The sequence below is a fragment of the Alosa alosa genome, chromosome 11 (genome assembly GCF_017589495.1).
Source record: "Alosa alosa isolate M-15738 ecotype Scorff River chromosome 11, AALO_Geno_1.1, whole genome shotgun sequence".
Lineage (NCBI taxonomy): Eukaryota > Metazoa > Chordata > Actinopteri > Clupeiformes > Clupeidae > Alosa > Alosa alosa.
In genome coordinates, this window is record NC_063199.1 from 15,627,470 (window position 1) to 15,645,451 (window position 17,982).

Genomic DNA, 17,982 nt, shown 5'->3' on the forward strand with positions numbered 1-17,982 from the left:
CATATACACGACATTACATTTGCATGGAGTCATATACACGACATTACATTTGCATGGAGTCATATACACGACATTACATTTGCATGGAGTCATATACACGACATTACATTTGCATGGAGTCATATACACGACATTACATTTGCATGGAGTCATATACACGACATTACATTTGCATGGAGTCATATACACGACATTACATTTGCATGGAGTCATATACACGACATTACATTTGCATGGAGTCATATACACGACATTACATTTGCATGGAGTCATATACACGACATTACATTTGCATGGAGTCATATACACGACATTACATTTGCATGGAGTCATATACACGACATTACATTTGCATGGAGTCATATACACGACATTACATTTGCATGGAGTCATATACACGACATTACATTTGCATGGAGTCATATACACGACATTACATTTGCATGGAGTCATATACACGACATTACATTTGCATGGAGTCATATACACGACATTACATTTGCATGGAGTCATATACACGACATTACATTTGCATGGAGTCATATACACGACATTACATTTGCATGGAGTCATATACACGACATTACATTTGCATGGAGTCATATACACGACATTACATTTGCATGGAGTCATATACATTTACATGGAGTCATATACACGACATTACATTTGCATGGAGTCATATACATTAAATACATTTACATCGAGTCATATACATGACATTACATTTGCATGGAGTCACATATACATTAAATGACACTATCTGTTACTGATCAAAGGTGCTTGGTGGAAGTTGTTCCATTATGTTATTGGTCATTTAGCTGCAACTATCATTCAGAGTGGCTTCAAATGAACTACAAGGGCAGTCCTGCAGAGCAGCCTGGTGTTAAGTGGCTTCAAATGAACTACAGGGACGGTCTATGCAGAGCAGCCTAGTGTTAAGTGGCACAGGAACAGTCCTGTAGAGCAGCTTAGTGTTAAGTGGCTTCCTCAGGGCCACACTGGGGTGGTCCTCGGCCCTTGGGGTTGAACGGATGTGTATACTTTACAGATATTGTATATTATACAATCCACATACATACATTATATAGAAACGTATTGTATTTCTATGTAGATATTGAGCAGATGCTTTTATCTGAAGTGACTTACAGTGCTGTATATATATAGCCCCCAACAAAATAATCCACCAGAGAATTCCCAAATGGCAGCAGCAGTACAGCTCAGCTGTGTGTGTGTGTGTGTGTGTGTGTGTGTGTGTGTGAGAGACAGAGAGACAGAGAGAGAGAGAGAGAGAGAGAGAGAGAGAGAGAGAGAGAGAGAGAGTGTGTGTGACTGTAGAGGAGCGATCCATCAACATTAACGTGCTTAGAGAGGAGTGAGCATACAGCAGTCAAGGGGAAGAGAGAGGAGAAGTGATGGGAAAAGAGGTTATGGAGCAGTGATTAAGAGATGGCCTAAAGCCTGAAATAAAAGAGTGTGAGTGATTAATCATGGTGTCTCTGTGTGTGTGTGTGTGTGTGTGTGTGTGCCTACCTGTATGTGCCTGTGTCCATGTCTGTGTGTCTGTTTGTGTGTGTGTGTGTGTGTGTGTGTGTGTGTGTGTGTGTGTGTGTGTGTGTGTATGTGTTGTGTCTGTGTCCATGTCTGTGTGTTTGTGTCTGTTTATGTGTGTGTGTGTGTGTGTGTGTGTGTGTGTGTGTGTGTGTGTGTGTGTGTGTGTGTGTGTGTGTGTGTGTGTGTCTGTGTGTGTGTTTCCCACACTGCTGTAGGTGTGTTACCGGGTGCTGATGCAGCTCTGTGGGCAGTATGGTCAGCCGGTGCTGGCTGTGCGCGTCCTGTTTGAGATGAAGAAGGCCGGAGTCCAGCCCAATGCCATCACCTATGGCTACTACAACAGGGTCAGTACACACACACACACACACACCTATGGCTACTACAACAGGGTCAGTGCTACAAACACACACACACCTATGGCTACTACAACAGGGTCAGTACAAACACACACACGCACACACACACACACACACACACACACACACATATATATGGCTACTACAACAGGGTCCGGTGGCACACACACACACACACACACCCTATGGCTACTACAAATGGGGTCAGTGTTAAAAAACACACACACCTATGGCTACTACAACAGGGTCAGTGCTATACACACACACACACCTATGGCTACTACAACAGGGTCAGTGTTACACACACACACACCTATGGCTACTACAACAAGGTCAGTGCTACACACACACACACCTACAGTACCGTATGGCTACTACAACAGGGTCAGTGCTACACACACACACACCTACAAAATGTATGGCTACTACAAACAGGGCCAGTGCTACACACACACACCTACAGTGCTGTATGGCTACTACAACAGGGTCAGTGTTACGAACACACACACCTATGGCTACTACAACAGGGTCAGTGCTACACACACACACACACACACACACCTATGGCTACTACAACAGGGTCAGTGTTACGAACACACACACCTATGGCTACTACAACAGGGTCAGTGCTACACACACACACACCTATGGCTACTACAACAGGGTCAGTGCTACACACACACACACACACCTATGGCTACTACAACAGGGTCAGTGCTACAAACCTTGCACACACACACACACATATATGGCTACTACAACAGGGTCAGTGCTACAAACACACACACACACCTATGGCTACTACAACAGGGTCAGTACAAACACACACACACACACACACACACACACACACACACACACACACACACATATATGGCTACTACAACAGGGTCAGTGCTACACACACACACACACACACCTATGGCTACTACAACAGGGTCAGTGTTAAAAACACACACACCTATGGCTACTACAACAAGGTCAGTGCTACACACACACACACACCTACAGTACCGTATGGCTACTACAACAGGGTCAGTGCTACACACACACACACCTACAGTACTGTATGGCTACTACAACAGGGTCAGTGCTACACACACACACCTACAGTACTGTATGGCTACTACAACAGGGTCAGTGTTACGAACACACACACCTATGGCTACTACAACAGGGTCAGTGCTACACACACACACACACACACACCTATGGCTACTACAACAGGGTCAGTGTTACGAACACACACACCTATGGCTACTACAACAGGGTCAGTGCTACACACACACACACCTATGGCTACTACAACAGGGTCAGTGCTACACACACACACACACACCTATGGCTACTACAACAGGGTCAGTGCTACAAACACACACACACACACACACCTATGGCTACTACAACAGGGTCAATCTATTTCTAGTATGTTTAAATACTTTGCAGTATTTCTACTCTTTTCTTGTTCTATTAGAGTAGAGTTAAAGTTTATCAACTCAGGCTACCAAACCGTGTCACAGGATTAGCCTGTGGGTTTGGACAGGGCACTGATTATTTAAGTGGCATGAAGTTATGTGTTGTTGGAGTCATATTATGAAAATGTGCAAGTGGTATATTATGGAAGTGAGACACAAAAGTCTGTAATCAAGCTGCAATGCAACGCACAGCAGATGTAATTGGTTTCCATGGTTTCAGGATGAAATTCATTCTGTCCGGTAATTAGTTTCCAAATATCTTGGAATGATCTCTTTGAGTGGGACACTCATGCCTGCACACACACACACACACACACACACACACACACACACACACACACACACACACACACACACATATATACACACACACACACACCCACACACACACACACACACACACCCACACACACACACACACACACACACTATGTCAAGCAGAGATTAGATTGAATTCGGTGGTGGTAATTACGGGGAGTCCTTGAGAGGGTAGGCAGTCTATGTGAGATAATGAGTGGGTCGCACAACAGAATTAACTCAACTAATCTCAGAGGATCTCTTCTTTTCTCTCTCTCTCTCTCTCTCTCTCTCTGGCTTCTTCTCCAGGCCTTCTCTATCTCTGTCTCTTTACCTGTGTGTCACTCTATCTATTTTATCTTTTTCTCTTTAATATGAAAATATGATAGATTGTCTTTGTTGGATTTTGTAATGCACTATGTCTTGTAAGGGTTTGATTTCTGAGCAGGTGTTTTAATCCTTTCTCCCCATCCCTCAACTTCTCTCTCTCTCTCTCTCTTTCTCTCTCTCTCTCTCTCTTTCCCTTCTTCCCACAGGCGGTCCTGGAGAGCACGTGGCCCTCCACCACTAGAGGGGGCTACTTCCTGTGGGGGAAGCTGCGAAACGTGCTGCGGGGTGTGGTCCAGTTCAAACAGGTGTGGCGGAGGCAAGCGCCCGTCTCCAGGGAGACACACCTCTCAGGTGAGCTCAAACCCCACACACACACACACCTACCTCCTCCTCATCTCATTTTTCTTAGTGCAGCCGGACAACCCCACACACACCACATACACACCACCACTCTGCACCCCATCCTATCCTGCCTCACAACCCCACACACACCACACACACACCATACAAACCACACACACACCACCACTCTGCACCCCGTCCTATCCTTCTCTACCCCCACCCCCCACTCCATCTGACGCAGTCCTGGTACTGGCTGCTTTTAGAGGGCGCCCCTCTATTCTCCTCAAATAGCCCAGTACAGACTGAGAGAAGGAACATGCAGCAAATTCATAATTCATCCTCAGTGAATAGCACAGGCATAGTGACGTGAGAAGAGAAGAGAGGAGAAGAGAGGAGAAGAGAGGAGAAGAGAGGGCAGAAGAGAGGAGATGAGAGGAGAAGAGAGGAGAAGAGAGAAAAAGAGAGGGAGCAGAAGAGAGGAGAAGAGAGAAAAAGAGAGGAGAAGAGGGAAGAAGAGAGGGAGCAGAAGAGAGGAAAAGAGAGGGGGGTCTTTTGGCCGCTAAGGCTGCGGCTGTCCTGTTAGTGCTCACAGCAGAATCAGAATGTGCCCCCCCTCTTTCTCTCTCTCTCTCTCTCTCTGTCCTCTATAGCCATTTCTCCGACAGTCAGATGAGCTCAGCTTTGACAGTTTTTGGTCAGACTGCCAGAGAGGGCTCTCCCAGAGGAACATGTGACTCCCTGTCCTCCTCCTCTCCTCCCTTCCCTCCTTAATTCACACACCTCACTCCAGACAACCCTCATTACACACACACACACACACACACACACACACACACACAGACACACACACACACACACACACACACACACATACACTCACACACACACGCACACACACACGCACACATACAGTAGACTCATTATACACACACACACACACACACACACTCACACACATACACTCACACATGCACAGACACACACACACACACACGCACAAACACACATACACTCACACATGCACAGACACACACACACACACACACACACACACACACACACAGGCAAACACTTGCAAATAGACACACACTCGCACACATATGTAAGCATACACACTCGCACACACACACACATACACGTTTAGACACACTTACATCCACACACCCATTACCTTAGGGGCTGTAGCCTACATTGGCCGTGGCTGTCGCCCTGACATAGAATTAATGGGTCCAATTAAGAGCAGGGGAGATAGCAGCCTCCCCCAGCTGTCACAGTGTGTGTGCGGATGTGACCTCCTCCTTGTCTCATGGTACTGCTGCATTACTGGAGGAGGAGAGGAGGGAGGGGGGGGAGGAGTGGAGAGGGCAGGAGAGGAGAGGAGGGGAGATGTGGACAGGGGAGGAGAGGAGAGGAGCCATGAGGACAGGGGAGCAGACGACAAGTGAGGAGAGGTGGAGAGAAGAGTGGTGGTGAGAAGATGAGAGGAAGAGGAGAAAAAAGAGAGGAAGTGGAGAGGAGAGGAGAGGAGAGAGAGTTCAGGGCCTAATTGAATCAGTATGCTTGAGGCTCAGCACTCCAACCCCACCCCAGCCAGCGGCCCAACACGCACTCCTCTCGCTGTCTAGACGGAATGTTGGACGTGTTCCGGGCTTGGACACAGGAACAAGAGGTGGTGGTGGGGGTTGTTTTTTGTAGTTGTCATCGCCATCACAGGAAGGCGGGGTGCCAAAACAAGAAGGCGGGGTGCCTGCAAAGCTAACATGGCCCTCCTCCAGGGTTGGCCACTGCGGTGGTGTGGCGCTGGGTGTTGTGCTGAGCTGCATCTGGACCGGGCTCTGTTGGGTTCGTTAGGTTGGACCGGGCTCTGTTGGGTTTGTTAGTTTGGACCGGGCTCTGTTGGGTTTGTAAGGTTGGACTGGGCTCTGTTGGGTTCGTTAGTTTGGACTGGGCTCTGTTGGGTTGGTTAGGTTGGACCGGGCTCTGTTGGGTTGGTTGGTTTGGACCGGGCTCTGTTGGTTCTGGGTGTTTGGTGCAACTCCCGCTGACCAGCTGTGTGTGTGTGTGTGTGTGTCTATGCGTGTTCTCTGAACAGACGCCAGCGATCTGGACAGCCTGAGTCACGGGAGTGTGGACAGCGCTAACGACTCGGCCGAGCGCGCCTCACTGGACACAGACTTCGCCAAAATGGACTCTGGTGACGACAGATCAAGCACAGGTACAAAACACACACACACACACACACACACACACACACACACACACTTCCCCATCTCCCCAGCCGTCCTCACACAGCTGCTTTGGCCCCTCTCACCCTTCCGTCTCTCTCCTTCTATCTCTCTTGTCTTTCATCCGCCCAACTCTCCTCTGTCCTTTCATCTCTCTCTCTCTCTCTCTCTCTCTCTCTTTCTCTCTCTCTCTCTCTGTTTCTCCTCCTCCTCTGGAGTGGGTTGGTGCGGTTCAGTGGCTGCAGGCTCCTGAGCTCTAATAATGATGGGAGAGGAGCATGGAGCTCACAGGCTCACTGCTCACTGCTCTCACTCTTACTTTCTTTTTGTTCATTAATCCTGACACACACACACACACACACACACAGACACACACACACACACACACACACACACACACACACACTAACACACACACACTCACACATGCACACACACACACACACACACACACACACACACACACACACACACACACACACACACACACACAGAAACACACACACACACACACACACACACACACACACACACACACACACACCTATTGTCACACACATACCGGTATAAATACACACACAGACACACAAACACACACACACATATACATATGCCACATCAGTTATATTCTGACAAACACACACACGTATACTCTCTCACATCCATACATACACACAATCATGTAGATACACTCACTTTGCTGCAGTTGTACACCCACACAACCTCCTACACTCACAAACACACACACACACACACACACACACACACACACACACACACACACTCACAAACACACACACACACACACACACACACACACACACACACACACACACACTCACAAACACACACACACACACACACACACACACACACACACACACACACACACACACACACACACACACACTCACAAACAAACACACACACACACACAGACAGACACACACACACACACACAGTGAGGATCAGTGAGGATGGCATTGCTCCTAGGTCTTGAGTGATGAAATGCAGAGCGATAGAGACAGAGAACAGAGCAATAGAGAGAGGGGGGTCATGTGTTATGTGCTCTAGAGCTCCTGAAGCCATGTGTGCAGATTAAAGAAGCACAGAGCCACACAGCACAGGACACTCTCACACTTACTGCAGCAGAGCAGAGCCTCCACTTTAAATATGGATTCTTCAGAGGCCTAGTGCACAACACACCCACATAGGGGTACGAGAGAGAGAGAGAGAGAGAGAGAGAGAGAGAGAGAGAGAGAGATGAAGTGAACAAGAAAGAGACAGAAGAAGTGAAAGAAGTAAGAAAAAGAGAAAACATGAGAGAGACAGAGAAGGAAAGGGTGACGGAGAGGGAGAAATGAGAAGGAAAGGATGAGTAATGATGTTATTTTAGCTCACCTCTGGAGGCAGTGCGTGACTGCCATGTCATCTTCGTGCCCCAGTGCTTACTCAGTACTCATTCACTGGCCCCCTTCTTCAGGAATGTGTGTGTGTGTGTGTGTGTGTGTGTGTGTGTTTGTTTGTTTGTTTGTTTGTTTGTTTGTTTGTTTGTTGATTTGATTTTCTGACCAAATCATTAGGTTACAGAAAGCACTTTTCCCCTTGATGTAGCGTCCTGTGTATCAGTGTTTTTTATGTCCTAGTTTGTGTGTGTGTGTGTGTGTGTGTGTGTGTGTGTGTGTGTGTGTGTGTGTGTGGTTTTTTGGTATGTGCACATTGTTTCACACTGTCACATGTCTTTGTTTTTGGTGTTTTTGGTATCCAATCTGATGCTGCACTGTGTGGATTTGTGGAAGTGTCTGTGTGTGTGTGTACGTAAAATTTGGATCTAATTTCATCCATGTGTGTGTGTGTGTGTGTGTGTGTGTGTGTGTGTGTGTGTGTGTGTCTGTGTTTGTGTGTGTGTGTGTGTGCAGGAGGTCAGTCAGACCAAGGCTATGACTCCTTATCCAAAGAGGAGGTGCGACTGGTGGGAACCGAGGAGCAGCTCTGCCGTCCTAATGGGAAGGAGACGGAGCGAGACGCTCGCCCCTGTGAGTTTTCGCACCCTTCTCCTGACAAAACATGTTTTGGAAAGAGAAGGCAGTCGGTCAGTCCGCCCACTGCCTCAGTGCCTCAATGCTGCCCCCATGTGTTCACATATGGCATTGCAAGCCCTAATAAGCCAGAGGATTTGCAGTAACACTCGCTAATCACCTCTTTGGATTGTAAAGGTCATATCGGTGCTGCATTAAAAATTCTATACATTTTCCCAAATGCCACAGGTTCTCTAAGTGATGTACAGAGTATATAGTTCCTATTCATCATGATCTGTTATCATCTCATATATTTCACAGACTATCAGTGTTCCTCCTCCTCAACTGTTGTCTGCCTCCAGACCCATAGGGTTTATAGTGACCCATAGGGTTTATAGTGAGACACAGCATTTTGAGTTATGTCAGAGATCTCTAAGGTCACATCTGCGCTGTAGATTAAAAAAACACAGACATGCCTTAGTAAAGGTCACTGGTGCTATGACTAATGGTGTGTGTGAAAGGGATGTTTTATGCACTGTTATGTTAGGTATTAGTTATATTATTATTTTAACCAGTGCTGAATCATTTCTTGTTGGAGAGAGAAAAACAAATTATAGAAATGAAAAATAATAACTGAAATCTGTGACTGACTGTGAAATTTCTCGCTCTGGTCCTAATCATTCTCAGACGCCGGGTCTGGGCACCGGTCCGAGCCAGCAATGCCGCCCACGGCAGAGAGCTGTGGCGGTGACGGGGGGACGCTCTCAGGAACGCTGCCCAAGAGCCGGAGGCCCAACTCCCTGGCCATTTTTGGAGAGCGTCCGGCACACCCCAACCCGCCGACCGCCACCCCGGCCTCTGAGGATGCCCAGAGGAAGGCTGAGGAGGAGGAGGAGCGGGAGGAAGACGTGGCTGCCAAAGTCGCCGTGGAGTGCAGCGCGAGCTGTGGTGTTGCCGTGGAGACGGGCAGCGCCGGTGTGACCGTGGTGTCGGCTCGGAGGAGAGCGGCCGCGGGAATCGAGAGGAGCGCCAGTGTGGGCGCGGGGCTCAGCAGCGCGGTCAAGCGCATCGACATTCAGGCCGGCTTCGACCCGCTGTCCCTGCTCGCCGCCGAGACACACACGCCAACGCCCGCGCACACCCCCATGACCACACGCGCACAGACGCCGGGCGACGGAGACAGAGACGGCGAGGCGGACGCGCCGGACACCCCCACCACTCGCCGACACCTGGCCGAGGAGATAAAACTGCACATGGACAACCTGAGCAGCCCCGTCAGTGACCGCCCGCACAATTTGGACCAGCGGGGCACCCTTACCCCTGCTCCGTCCCCTTGCAGCTCACCCAGACAATCGGGCGCATCAAAGCCCCGGGCAGCAGAGCAGCCCCCCCTGCCCCAGTCGCCCCCCCTGCCCCTGCCCCAGCTGCGCAGCCGGCTCTTCTCCTCGCCGTCTTTGCCCCAGGGGGGGTCGCGCAGGCAGAAGGAGCGGCCCACCTCCCTCATCTCACCCTCCTCGCCCTCCCCCACCCCCTCCTCCTTCTCCATGGACTCGCTCTTCACCCCCACCCTCGACGTCTTCAAGAGCAGCTTCCTGTCGGCGGGGAAGGGCGTGGCCGAGAAAGCCAGCCGATTCTACTCACGCCTCTCCTCCCAGACCTCCCTGCAGCAGGTGAGACACACACACACACACACACACACACACACACACTCATCTCAATACGACCTTTTGAAAACACTCCTTCAGCCTTACACAAACTCTTACACTGACCTTGACACAGTATAGCAACGTCTATGTGCAATGTTTTGACATGTGCAACAAAGCACACACTGATATGTTGTTCTTACACAAAGATTAAGGATAGAGGTAGAGTTAAGGCTTGTTTCTATAAACCCTGTCAAAGTATTGGCACATGATGTTGAATGATGTGTCATATTTGTATTTAATTATACAGTCATACAGATATGTTGTATCATCTTTGTGATATCAAGTGGTCCACTCCACTCCCTTATCTAACGTGACTTATAGCCCAGTCATGGTGTCCATTTGTCTAGTGTGTCATTATCAGGTCAGGCAGGGAACGGAGCCAAGCGCTAAAAGCTGGAGATGGGTCTGTGTATCTCTGGCCCATCCTCTGTCCACTCCCTGTTTAGTCTCTACTGGGGATGTCCAGTTGGATGTAACATGACAGGGGCTGAGGTAGCGAGACCTGGTGTGTGTCCCCCTGATGCCTCACAGATGGACCACAGGGACAGTAATGATAATCATTGTGTCTTATTAAATAATGATGGCTGACGCACGTCCTCTCCAGGATGCCAACTCGGACCGCGTCAGCATATCCTCCATGGGCTCAGGCGACCCCGAGTGCTTCTCGCTGTTCGACGGTGACTCGTGTGTCGACCCGGACGGTTTCAATGTCGCCAAGCGTGACGGCGCTCTGTCCTGTCCCAGGTGGAGTCCTGCCAGTCCTGAGCCAGGAGAGCCCCACAGCGCCACCTAGGCTCTTCCGTCAGTCCTCCCTCTATGGTACGACTGTCCAGACACACACACACACACACACACACACATCACATTTACAAGCACTTAGTGGAATCACTCTCAGAAAAACACACACACACATCACATTCACAAGCACTCAGTGGAATCACTGGAAGAATCACTCTCAGAAGAACACACACACACAGAGACACACACACACACACACACACAAATCACATCACATTCACAAGCACTTAGTGGAATCGCTGTCAGAATCACTCTCAAAAAAAAACACACACACACACACACACACACACACACACACACACACACACACACACATCACATTCACAAGCACTCAGTGGAACCACTGTCAGAATCACTCTCAGAAAAATTAGTCTGCATAAAACAACTCTAAATGGAATCTGCCTCAGAAAATTGTCTGTATAGCCATTCTCAGAACATTCAGTCTTGATGGAAACATTCTTAGACATAATCTATTTTCGGAAATTCTTTTTCAGCAGAATCCATCTGACTTTGTGTCGATTCCTTTTCTGTAGAATTTGTCTCAGTAAAATCCCTCTGCGTTTATTAAATTTCGACAGAACTGACCCCAGTGCTGTCCACTCAAACATACTCAGACATAACCCTTGAGTGAGTTAACTCAAGGTTTTATATCAAACATACTCAGACATAACCCCTGAGTGAGTTCATTTTCTTTCCCCTCATGACCTTGCCAGCTTTCCTCTGGCAGACTACTGAGACTGAGTTTGTGCTTTGTACCCACTCTTGAAAGCGCCGTTCCACAACCCCAATGAAATTGAATTGACTGGAGTTCAGTCTACTTGAGTACCACTAGAAAGACTAAAATCAGACATGGCAACTCTGTGCTGGCTGTGTGTGAGTGTGTGTGTGTGTGTGTTATGGTGGTCCCGGGGGGACATCAGCCTGCTGTCTGTCCGTCTAGTCTTTCATGTCTGTCCGTGAAGAGATGTGTGTGTGTGACGGGAGGAGGGGGGTAGAGGTGTTTTATTCCAAACCCCATCACTCTGCTGTAGTTCTTTCAACCACGCCAGCCAGCCAACCGCCAGAGAGCCCTCTGTCCTCTAAAGTGTGTGTGTGTGTGTGTGTGTGTGTGTGTGTGTGTGTGTGTGTGTGTCTGTCTGTGTGTGTGTGCATGCGTGTCTGGCTCTGAAGAGCACCTCTGATTGGATCCTCTTCAATCAGCCAGGCTGTGCCCCAGCAGAAATGCTCCAGCAATCACTCATAGATTCGTCACACACACACACACACACACACACACACACACACACACACACACACACACACATACACTCTTACACTCTCATCCAGACATCAGGCCTGTTTCCTTCATTAGGGCAAAATGAGCTACAACAACAGCAGCATGGGCTCCTGCATCTCAAAGTCATTAGCATCTCTAATGACCTGGACACACACACACACACACAGGCACACAGTGACAGAGCTTTTGCCCCCTGTTCTTTGATTGTGAGTGTCGATGTGTCTATTTCTGTGTATGTGTCAGTGTGTGTGTGTGTGTGTGTGTGTGTGTGTGTGTGTGTGTGTGTGTGTGCCATTGTTCCCTCTCTGAGTGCTGTGTCTGCTCCTCCATCACCACAGGCTCTTCAGCCGCCCTCTCCAAACCTGCACACACTCCAGACTCGTCTCCGGACAACGGACGCTCCGCTGCCCACCTGTCTTACGCCATCGAGGTGAGTTTGTGTGCCCGCCCGCATCCCTGCCAGCCTCGCTTCTCCTCAGCGCAGCGCCAAGGCGAGATAGACAGTGTCTGCCCACCGTCTGTGTCTGTGTCCGTGTCCCTGTCTGTGTTTGTGTCCCTGTCTGTGTCTGTATCTGTGTCTGTGTCTGTGTCTCCCCTCCACACGGCTGAGCTGACAGAGAAAGCGCCATGCTAGAGGGCTCTTTCAAAACATTTTTATTTACATTAAATACCTGAAGTTGTAATTCAATGGATTTGTTAGCAGATTTAATGTTTGAGATTCAAAGAGATGTCTCATGCTGTCATATTTTAGAATTCTATTTATATTCTATGTATTTATAATCTATAATCTATATCTGTTACCTTTCTTGCCCCTCAGTATCGCCTCCCGTACTGTAAATCCCATCTCATCTATCAGCTACAGATAGATAAAGATCCTCATCATAGTGGTGTGTCCCATCTCAGGTGGAATAGAAAGGAAGGTTCTAGAAAGTACCTACAGGAAGTGAAGTGTGGGTAAACATGTGTGTGTATGTGTGTGTGTGTCTCAGGTGCTGATGTCCAGCTGCTCACGCTGTAACACCTGTGAGTGCCTGGTGTATGATGAGGAGATCATGGCGGGCTGGACAGCGGACGACTCCAACCTCAACAGCACCTGCCCCTTCTGTGGGTCTCCATTCCTGCCCCTCATGGACGTGGAGATCAGAGACCTGCGCACACAGAAGAGGTACACACACACACACACAAATGCAGATTAAATGTCACATCTGGAATATTTAATTCATTACATTTCTGTGCTTATGTTACTCCTATCAGATATCAAATATGGTCACACACACACACACACACACATGCAAATGCAGATTAAATGTCACATCTGGGGTATTGAGATCACTAAATGTCTAAATGCAGATGTTACCCCTATCAAGTATCTGACAGCATGCACACATGCGCGCGCACACACACACACAAACACACACACACACACACACACACACACACACACACACACAAACACACACACTGTTAATTTCCCCATCATTGATCTCCTTGGGTTTACATCAGCAGGTCTTCCCCCCAAGAGGTGGCCACATCCTGCAGTGACCAGAGCCCTGAGAGCACAGGCCAGACCGAGAGCCCAGACAACGCCCCTGCCAGTGACCAGAGCCCTGAGAGCCCAGACAACGCCCCTGCCAGTGACCAGAGCCCCCCACAGCACAAGGACCCGCCGGTTACATCCAATGCCCAGAGCCCCACACAGCACAGGGACCTGCCGGTGACACCTGCTGCCGCTCCTGCCAGCTTGGCTAAATCTCCAGCGGTTAGTCAGTGTTATTATAATACATGATAACATGTAATAGTGTATACAGTATGTGCACTGGACAGTAAACATAGAATTGTGACCTCCAGTCAGTTTGACTAAAATGGCCTCAGTCAGCCAAACCTCTCCGTATGTGAGGCTCTGTAAAGCATCGGAGACCTTAGCAGATGGTCCAGCTTGACTGAAAACAGCAGCGGTCAGCCTGATTCACAACGCACTAGCCTCTGATAAAGACATAATGCATCATTGCATGTTTTCCTTGGGCAGGTAATAAAGCCTAGTGACCTGTTTAGACGTTCGATTTCTCTTGGCTCAATAAGCAGCGGTCAGTCTGACCTGCACACTGTTATGTGCACCAAAGACATAATACATCACCCCATTGCTCTCATTGTGCAGGTCACACAGTATATTGCCTTTGACTTCAATTCTCTGTTATTGGCTTTGGATATTGATTCTCATTAAATAGTCCTGAATTAAATGTAACAGATCTTGTTCGCCTGCATAACACAGATTAGTGATCACAGCCCCACAGTCAAGGCTCAGATGAGCTGATCTTCTCCTGACCAATGGTGTGCTTCTCTTAATTTGGAGCCCATAAAGCTACTGCAGATGGGCTGGTCCTTTGGACCCCATAAGTACTGCAGATGGACTGGTAATTTGGACTCCATAAGTACTGCAGATGGACTGGTCATTTGGACTCCATAAGGCTACTGCAGATGGACTGGTCATTTGAATTCCATAAGGGTACTGCAGATGGACTGGTCATTTGGACTCCATGAGGGTACTGCAGATGGACTGGTCATTTGGACTCCATAAGGGTACTGCTGGTGCTTTTGATGTGCTCATTTGTAGTTGAAGCTCATGTTGTTTTGGTCTCTTGTTCAGTAGTCGATATTGGAGCCCTATTGGTGCCCTGTTGGAGGCTTTTGATGGGCTCATCTGACCTTAACGCTGTCTGTGCCTGTGTGCCCCAGGAGCGTGTGTGCGTGCCGTACCTGAGTCCGCTGGTGCTGTGGAAGGAGCTGGAGTCCCTGCTGGAGAACGAGGGGGACCAGGCGCTCTGTTCGGCCGCCGTGGTCGACCACCACCCCATCGTCTTCTGGAACCTTGTCTGGTTCTTCCGCCGGCTGGACCTGCCCAGCTGCCTGCCCCCGCTCATCCTCAGCTCGCAGCACTGTCTCCAAGACGACCAGGTGAGTGGGCCCGCCGTCTGCCTCATCACACTGCCCGGTTGCCATGACAACATCACAACACATGCTAGTGTTGGGACAAGGGCTGCTGTAGCTCAGCTGGGTACAAAGCCCAAGGAATACACATGCTAGCATAACTGTACATCTTTACTCATCTCTATGTGATTTTGAATGCATGTTGCTGCTAAAGGAATGCAAGCATACACTCAACTGACATGGACATCACATGACATTGACATCACATGACATGGACATCACATGCCAGAGCTAGTGATGATGCACCGTGTTGACCTGGCCCGAACAATAGGATAGGTATTCAGAGCTACAGATAGATAAAGATCCTCATCATAGTGGTGTGTCTGGCTGAATGCACTTTAATGTTGTGTGGACCTGGTGAAACGGGCGACTCTGATCTGTTTCTGGTGGTTCCGTTGATGGTTGATGGTTCTGTTGACTGGTTTGCAGGGCTCACAGACCGGTTCTTCAGAGGAGAGTAAGAACGTTCTGGTCCAGATTCTGTGGGACAATCCCAGACTGCACCAGGACCCCATCCAGCCCTGCTACAAGCTCTGGAACAAACACTGTAAGTCAACAGCTATTCCAGAGTGTGTATGTGTGTGTGTACCAGTGTGTGAGGGCTTGTGTGTACCAGTGTGTGAGTGCTTGTCTGTGTAGCAGTGTGTGAGTGCTTGTGTGTGTAGCAGTGTGTGAGTGCTTGTGTGTGTACCAGTGTGTGAGTGCTTGTGTGTGTGAGTCCTTGTGTGTGTGAGTGCTTGTGTGTGTACCAGTGTGTGAGTGCTTGTGTGTGTACCAGTGTGTAAGTGCTTGTGTGTGTGTGTGTGTGTGTGTGTGTGTGTGTGTGTGTGTGTGTGTGTGTGTGTGTGTAGCAGTGTGAGTGCTTGCATGTGTGAGTGCTTGTGTGTGTGTGTGTGTGTGTGTGTGTGTGTGTGTGTGTGTGTGTGTGTGTGTGTGTGTGCAGTGTGAGTGTGTGTGTGTGTGTGTGTGTGTGTGTGTGTGTGTGTGTGTGTGTGTGTAGCAGTGTGAGTGTGTGTGTGTGTGTGTGTAGCAGTGTGAGTGTGTGTGTGTGTGAGTGCTTTTGTGTGTGTGTAGCAGTGAGAGGGCTTGTTGTGTGTGTGTGTGTGTGTGTGTGTAGCAGTGTGAGTGCTTGTGTGTGTGTGTGTGTGTAGCAGTGTGAGTGCTTGTGTGTGTGTGTGTGTGTGTGTGTGTGTGTGTGTGTGTGTGTGTGTGTGTGTGTGTGTGTGTGTGTGTAGCAGTGTGAGTGCTTGTGTGTGTGAGTGCTTGTGTGGGCATGTTTTGTGGGCATGAGTGTGATATGAAGGTTCTATATTTGGATTCCCTCTGATCTGAGCTCTGTTCCGTATCTCTTTCTCTCTCTCACACTCTCATTCTCTTTCCCTGTATGCCTCTTTCTATATTTCTCTATTCCTCCCTTTTCTCTCCTGTCCTAACTCTTGCTTTCCTCTCGTTTTCTTGCTCTTGCTTCTCATTCTATCTCTCTCCTTTCCCTTCCTCTTCTCTCCTCCTCTCCCTCTCTCTCTACCCCCTATCCTCCCTCCTCTCTCCTCTCCTCACCCTCTTTCTCCCCACCCTCTCTCTCTCCCTCTCTTCCTCTCTCTCTCCCCCCTCTTTCTCAATTCAATTAAATGTTGCTTTATTAGCATGACTGTAGGTACAGTGTTGCCAAAGCACAAAACAAAACAGTTTTGTACAATAACAAATTATTTCTACCATTGTGTACTCATTCTCTCTCTCTCTGTCTCTCTCTCCCTCTCTCTCTCTCTCTCTCTCTCTCTCTCTCTCTCTCTCCTGTGTCTGCTGTATGTCTCTCTCTCTCTCTCTCTCTCTCTCTCTCTCTCTCTGTGTCTGGTGTGTGTAGGTGTGAGTGTGTGTGGTCCGGCTCCGTTGTGGGAGGAGGAGAGTCCTGAGCAGGCGGTCAGCCTGGAACTGCTGCAGAGTGTGGTCAAGAGCATCAAGAGGAACGACGTCTACCAGCCCATGAGCCAGGTCCTCCAGCAGCTCGGAGACCGCCTGGGCTTCACCAGACAGAGGTGGGCACCACACACCACGGGCATGGGCACAGAGAGAAATGCCAGCTGAATAGACATATAAACATGGACACTCAGTTAGGTGGCATGAAAATAGTAATAGTTATTGAAAGATTTGCCAGTGCATTGGAAACAGCCACCCACATAGATGCCATAACAATATGCATCACAAATGCATCACAGTGTTAAATTACTGAACTGCCAAGCTGTAGAACAGTGGACATATATGTTGATGAAGTACATGCCATGTCCTCTTAGGGTAGGTAATAGCTTCTGTTACACTTTTGTTGTTGTCGTTGGAAAATAAAACCATCCACTGCTGAATAAGCAGATCATTTGTGAGGGCTGTCTAACCTCATCTCTCTCTCTCTCTTTCTTTCTCTCTCTCTCTATCTCTCTTTCTCTCTCTATATCTGTCTGCTCTCTTCCAGGAGTCTGTACAGAGAGCTTCTCTTCCTGTCTCTGGTGGCCTTGGGCAAGAACAGTGTGAACATTGGTGGGTTGATTGCCTTTTTTTCCTCTGAGAGACCTTGGAGTCTCCCCGTCTGACAGTCTGACAGTCCGACAGTCCGAGTTTTTATGTAATATAT

The 17,982-nt window shown here is 48.7% G+C and overlaps 1 protein-coding gene across 1 annotated transcript in view; it reads left to right on the forward strand.

The window, feature by feature from the left end:
- dennd4a (DENN/MADD domain containing 4A) overlaps nucleotides 1-17,982 on the forward strand; it is a 51,322-nt gene that overhangs the window by 30,744 nt on the left and 2,596 nt on the right. The window contains 14 exon segments of the mRNA XM_048257230.1: nucleotides 1,770-1,898; nucleotides 4,219-4,363; nucleotides 6,447-6,569; nucleotides 8,499-8,615; nucleotides 9,285-10,267; nucleotides 10,908-11,062; nucleotides 11,064-11,122; nucleotides 12,716-12,807; nucleotides 13,367-13,542; nucleotides 13,881-14,136; nucleotides 15,111-15,329; nucleotides 15,792-15,909; nucleotides 17,224-17,395; nucleotides 17,824-17,888. Of these exon segments, the coding sequence (XP_048113187.1) occupies nucleotides 1,770-1,898; nucleotides 4,219-4,363; nucleotides 6,447-6,569; nucleotides 8,499-8,615; nucleotides 9,285-10,267; nucleotides 10,908-11,062; nucleotides 11,064-11,122; nucleotides 12,716-12,807; nucleotides 13,367-13,542; nucleotides 13,881-14,136; nucleotides 15,111-15,329; nucleotides 15,792-15,909; nucleotides 17,224-17,395; nucleotides 17,824-17,888 (2,809 nt within the window).